At 41.4% G+C, this 6,792-nt stretch overlaps 1 protein-coding gene across 2 annotated transcripts in view; it reads left to right on the forward strand.

Annotated features, from left to right (window-relative positions):
* Nucleotides 1–5,875, forward strand: part of PROSER1 (proline and serine rich 1) — a 216,685-nt gene extending 210,810 nt beyond the window's left edge. Inside the window, exons 13-14 of one of the 2 annotated variants that reach the window (XM_086935064.1) lie at nt 1,534–1,596; nt 3,923–5,875. In XM_086935064.1, the coding sequence (XP_086791190.1) occupies nt 1,534–1,596; nt 3,923–4,048 (189 nt within the window). In that variant the 3' untranslated portion in view covers nt 4,049–5,875. The remainder of the gene's footprint in view (nt 1–1,533; nt 1,597–3,922) is intronic. The other variant, XM_086935065.1, reaches the window with a different exon arrangement.
* The last annotated feature ends 917 nt before the right edge of the window (nt 5,876–6,792 follow it).

The raw sequence follows: 6,792 nt of genomic DNA on the forward strand, positions 1-6,792 counted from the left end.
GTTTCCACGCCAACCACAGCACTGATCGCTGCAGTGGATGACATCAGAGCCCTCCTTGACCAAGGAGAGTAGGTAGCCCTAATTTTGCTCGACCTCTCAGCAGCGTTCAACACCATTTCCCATCACACCCTCATCGCCAGACTCCACCACATCAGCATCCGTGACAACGCCCTCAAGTGGATCAACTCCTTCCTCAAAGGACGCACCCAGAGAATCTGCCTACCACCTTTTACCTCTGAACCCAAGACAGCATCTGCGGCGTCCCTCAGTGGTTCTCCTAAAGCCTCATCCTCTTCAGCGCCTTAATGATGCAGCAGGTCGACATCGTAAACACCCACGGCCTCGACATCATCTCCTACGCTGACGACACTCAACTCATCCTCTCCCTCACCGATGACCACAACACCACCAGCTCCAATTTCAGGAACGCCATGACCAGCTTCGCTGTTTGGATGAGGTTCAACTGTCTGAAGTTTAACACAGACAAGACGGAAGTGCTCATCTTTGGAAAAAACACCTCACCATGGGACGACACCTGGTGTCCCACCTCACTCGGGTCAACCCCTATCCCAACAGACCACAACCCGCAACTTCAGCATCATCGATAGCCAACTCGCCCTCAAGCTACAAATCAACGCAATGTTCTATTTTCCGATGGATCCCCGTCAGCTCCAGATGCCAATTCAATGGAATGACCCTCGTATAAAAATCCCCACACAACATCGGACCCAATCACATCAACCACTGCCAGATTTTTCACCAACCCACCAGAGAACTCCACTCCACATTCCTCGCAGACCTCCAATGCATTTGTCAAAACCGCTGTGGAGGTCATTCCTTTTCCTTCCTCACCGCCAAATCTGGAATGGACTCCGCTTCCACCTGCGAACCGCGCCCACCCTCTCTGACTTCAGGAAACAACTCGAGACCTGGCTGTTGGAGTACAGGGCATCAGTCTCCCAGCACCTGGATACCCCCCGTGGTGAGAAACCACCCTGTACAAATACTTGATTGACTGATTGATCCAAGATTTAAGGTACTCTTGTTCAGCAGGCCTAACTTGGTCCCTGTATGTAGCCTGCACTTCATCCCGGTTGGCCTGAATGTGTGACTTTGCCCCGGTACGGTGTGACCAGATAGCCACAGTTGGTGCTTTCAGCTACTTGGCACTATTTTTGCTTAGTTCTTTAAAATTGCAAATCTCAGTTTCTACTGATTATATGTTTGTCGTTTTGGTCTCAAATTATTCATTACATTTTGTTTTCTAAATTGGTGTGGGATTTTTCTTGTGTTGTGTTTTTACGTTATTTCTGTTTGAAGTGATGCATAAATGCTTTACACTTTGTTACTTACGTTAAACCTAGCTGCTTTTGTGCCATGTTACCAGAGGGTTAAGTACAAGTTAATTTGACAGAAAATGTGGTTGCTGCTTGATTAGGGTTTAACCCCTCTCAATCAGTGGCCCAATTTCCAACAGACTTGAATTTGTTTTTTGACCATTCTTATGTGTTCCCTGTTTGAACCCATCCATAGATGTTCCATCCGATTGCTTGCCCTGAAGAGAGTCTTCTTAGTGGCTATAACATCGCCCAGAGGGTGAGTGAGCTTCGGTCACTTTCTGTTAACCCTCCTTATACTTCCTACTACTCATACAAGTTGGTTCTCCGGATGTGTACATCCTTCTTATCAAAGGTGGTCATGCCTTTTCATGTTGGCCAAACTATTACCCTTCCAACATTCTTTGCTCCACCTCACCCCTCTAATGAAGAGGAACGTCTCCATTGCCTAGACCCGAAGAGGGCTCTGAGCTTCTGTACTGATATAACTAGACACCCCCACCGAGTGGACGATCAGTCTTTTATCGGATTCTTAGGTTTGAAGAAACAGGCTATATCCCACTGGATCCTGCTCTTCATTAAAGATCTACTACGCTTTAGTAAATATATATAAGACCAAGGGGTTTCGCACTAATCCCCCAGCACATCTAGGCAAAAAGCAAACGGAGACAAACACCCAAGAAGTTGTGTGGGGATCAATCAAGAAAAAATATATACGGTAGGAAAAAAATTATATCAGTTCCTTGCACACAAAAATGAGGGATACTCCCACCTCCACTTAGTCCATGTGCCGTGTGTATTTGTACAGTACTACATATAATTTTCAATTTGTTGGACTCCTCCTCTTCTTCTGGTCAACCATTTTTGTATGTCTTAATTTTACATTTTATGAAAATTATATATAGTACTGTACAAATACACACAACGCATGGACCAAGTGGAGGTCGAAGCACCCCTTATTTTTGTGTGTAAAAGACTATCTCCCCTCGGATTGCCTGGATATTTGTATTGTTTTGCAACTGGAAATATAATGGATGGGTAGGAAGGGACTGGGAACGCTTTTTGTTTTTTGAACATCGAATTCTGATGTTTTATGTGTAATGTTTCGTGCTGTGTAAAAATAACTATTTTTTTTTTAAAGACAAATATAGGTTTGAAAGAATTGTGGAAAGTTCGGTGAGTGGTTAATTATTTAAAGTAACTACGTGGGGACTAGGCTCTCAAGTGGAGGAACTAATATCATTTTTTCCTACCTTTATATATTTTTGCTTGATTGATACCCACACATCTAAGAATGTGTTTCCCTCTGTACGCTTCAGTAAATAAGCACCCTCCTGATGGCTTGTGGGCCCATTCAACCAGAGGCAAGGCTGCTTCTACTGCGTTAGCACACATAGTGCCTGTACTAACATTTGCCTTGCTGCGATGTGGATGCACTTCATATATTCATGAAGCAGTACTCTGAGCAGCCAGGTCCATCACAATGGGCAATTATGCCTGTCGGTCCTCCGTTACTTTTTCTTTTGAGCCAGTTCACGAACCTACCTCCTGGGATGTATTGCTCTGGTATCTGTTCTAAGGTATGTAATCTATGGTTAGAAGTCTCTATCAGGTAACAAGTTACTACCAGTTAAGCCTTTTCTGTTATTAGACTTTATCTAACCGCAAGTGGACTCTTTCACTCAAAAAGATCCCACTTATGATATCGACACACTGGAAATGACCACTTTGGCTTTGCCTCTGAGTCTGCGGACTTGGAAGAGGCACAAAAGCAACTGAAGTCAGCATGCATGGATGGTGCCTATATAGGCCTGTGTACGTCACATCCGGCGTGGATGCCACCTAACGGCACACAGGGGTCCTCCTTCAAAGTTTTCGGATCCAGTGTGGCGCGTGAGGAATATTCTAAGGTGAGGAATCTGCAGTTAGATAGCTCCACCAGAAATAGCATTACCGAATGTACGTAACTTGTTCACAAGGCTGTTATTAAGTCAAATATTTAAAGGTAGGAGATCCTAGGGTTATGCCTGTGGGTGTTCCAATTAAATAGCTGATGTGAGGAACGCAAAATGATCTGGTAGTCCAGAGGACTAATGTGTCTACTATCGGGAACTGTGTTTGAGATCATGGTTACATGTTCGAATCCCAGAGTGTCCGCTCAGCCTTCATGCTCCCAAAACTGAAAATATGTGTAATGTTGAGGTGGTTTACAAAAACATCTTTCATTCATCTGTAGCACCAGGAAGAACTGTTTGGGTGAAAGTTTTCGTATGGTGCTTTTGGCAGCCCTCACCTTATTTAACAACACCGTGGGTTGAGTTTGGCTTTAGACGTGGTTACGGTCACTTCAGGGACATTGAGGGCTTTTCTACGGGCCAAGCTATTAGGGAACTTTTTGCAATTTCCAAAGCTTCTTAGAGGGTTTGTACTACTCCCCTTGTTACTGGTCTGCTTTCTTTGCAATGTTTGTTTGGTCGATGTAAGTATTTTTTCATATGCTGCTTCTTCTTCACCTTGAAGGTTAACTTGCTTATGTAATGGTTGCCTGCTCACGTTCACCTTGTTTATTCTTTTGCTTTTTTAAGGCCCAGTCAGCTGCAGCTGCTTTGGAGAACTTCCAGGTCCAGGCAGATGGACTTGTTAACTACGCTGCTTCACCAGGAGCACCGTTTTCGTTACAAGCGGGGATGCCACAGCGTGGATGGCAATAATAAAACACACATTGTGTTTCGCTACCCACTGAACAAGGAGACAGATGTCTGCGTAGTAACAGAAATCAACGTTTGGGGAGTAATTGGAGACTTCATGGGCAATGCACCATGCCAATGAATACTGTTTTTTGCCGCGCCAGTGGCTCAATGTGCAGATCAGAATATATCAAACTGTTCAGTCAATTCTACTGAGCAGGCGAGTTATAAAACTACAGTTCAGTATCATATTGATGCACGCTGTGATTCTTATTAATCGTTTTTGGTCCTAAGTTAAATAACCTACATAAATGAATTTGGTAGGTAGGTACCGGATTTAAATGTTATAATGTGGACAGTGCACTATTATTTGCAAGTTTTGGCAACCAGTGCAAGCACATATGTTTTCACTCCTCCAGTGCAGTAAAGTGAAGCCCTGGTAACACAAGTATTTGGTGCTGAGTGGGTCCTCATGTCTGAGGTGGGATATGTACAAGGTAGTAAGATATCATTCTTTTGTTAGAAGTGTGTCTACATTTTTGCTGTAGGTATTTTTAAATTGGTTTTACGTAGGAAGAAAAACCCTCAACAAGAAATGCTGACATATATTAGCAGAATGTTGACCGAAATATATTTTAATATAGGCAGATGCAAACATTTGAAACCAGCATAAACAGAAGGTATGGACTATTTTTAAAAAGGATTTTTATATATTTAACTTGCAGTGCAGAACTTTGTTTTTATGTTGCCCTTCCCCTCGGGATGTGAGAAGAATAAAACATAATGCATGTGTGTAATTTACAGTACCGCTGTAGAAATATCAGATGCACCTGTGCCATCTTAATCTAACATGTTATTTCTAAAGGATGGTGAAAGATGGATAACTGCATTAATGCAATTTTTGATAACTTGATTTTGTTCCATTTAAAGGAAAATATGTTGAGACAAAATGGTACATCTCAATTCCATTGGAAATGTATTCTAATTGTGACCATCAAAATCTTGTGATGGGGGGTTCATTGTATACCCTCCAAGCAGGTGTTGACTAATTATGCATACTTTAATGTTTATTGCTTGAGACTTTGATTCTAGTCTTTTCTCCTTTGAGCTCCATACACTGTTTGAAGGGATTAAATAGATAAAATATAGCCTTTAGCAGTAGATAGAACAGTGGAATAATAACGTGTTGGGTAATGTGGCTTTTGCGCACACGTAATGAAAACCATGTTTTATAATGTGTGCTTATACACACTGCCTAACTTTGGTGCTCTAAGGTACACCAAGTGTGCATTTTGCTACATGTAGGCTCTTGAAAATGTGAACAGAACTTTAGTGCTTTATTCATGTTGTTGCATAAGCACACCACAAAAATAACATAAAGAAATATTCTTTTGTATTTAAATGATGCAAAAAGCTAAACATAAAGATTTGAAAAATATCTGTTAATATTTAGAATACAAACGTCACTAACTTTTGAACTCCCATCTAACATTTAGTAGACCATTAGACTGTGGAGCATGCACTTTGCCTCTTGTATGTCTGACGTTTACCCATACGATATCCGGTGAAACCACATGCGGAGCCCAACTTTTTGATCCACTTTGGTTGTAGGTCATCATTGTACTGACATTTTTAAGTTGGGTAAATCTATTTAAAATCTGGTGTACAACGGTTATTTATTGATATACTGAATGGTTGTATCCTGTTTTTTTGCACTGGTTCACACTTAGGTTTTTAACAAATTTTGAAGTCTCCAAAAAGACTTAGGCACTGTGAAAGGTATACGTCATTGGAAATGGACATGATTAATGCACGCAGTTTTGTAGTTCAATAAACTGTGTAAATGGTCAATTGTTGTCTGAATCTATTTCTCAGTCATGGGATTTCTCTATCTGCTGATCTATAGAAAAAATCCAGTAAGTCCATTAGGATACTGTACCCTTACTTATTTCAGAAATTGTAATGTAAAACTCATGCAGTCCTGTAAAATAATTTAAAAAAAGCAATGGCAGACTAGCCAGGTAATAGGGCGCTGCCCCTTTAAGATTTCTGCACTTACAGTACCTATTTATTTTTCTGCTACAGTTTATTTTATTTACATCATCCCTACTTTGCTTAAAAACAGCATTAAATGTAGGAGGAACATGATCATGAAATATTCTCAGTATCTTTTTTGTATTCCCGACCACTATGATATTGACATGTGCTAGTACAATGAGGCAGTTTAGTGCGAAGTTCTTACTGCTCATTCCACATCCTGCACTAATCTAGATTTTGTCAAGACCTGAGGCTCAAATTATGCTTCTCTTTCTTTTACTGAATTAAACAGCAACCAATCAGAAAACAGTAAACACAAAAGCTACATTTCCCACATTTTACCCCACCATAGTCCACCAATCCAAGCCTTCACTGCTCCTCAGATACAGCCATCACCATCTTCACTACTTCTTTCTTTGCTGCTCAGCAGTCAAGATCAGTGCTGTTGTCTCTTGTATTTATTTACATGTACTTGAAAGTTTTGCTATTTACCTTGATTTTTGATCACTATTCTGGATGGGTCTTATATCCTCTGTACATATATTGATTTGTGTCATTTACCCCACTGGTTCGAAAATCGAGTCACTCAACTGCAGGAACCCGTTGCCCCTGGCAGTTCCGCTCATGGTTGCCCATTAGGGCAAGGAACCCTCTTCCAAACCCCACGCTTTGTGCACTGTTGGTGATTTCCTTCCCCACAGGTTCAGACAACCGTCTTCCATTGCTTAGTG

Source organism: Lissotriton vulgaris, chromosome 8, assembly GCF_964263255.1.
Source record: "Lissotriton vulgaris chromosome 8, aLisVul1.2, whole genome shotgun sequence".
NCBI classification, from domain to species: domain Eukaryota; kingdom Metazoa; phylum Chordata; class Amphibia; order Caudata; family Salamandridae; genus Lissotriton; species Lissotriton vulgaris.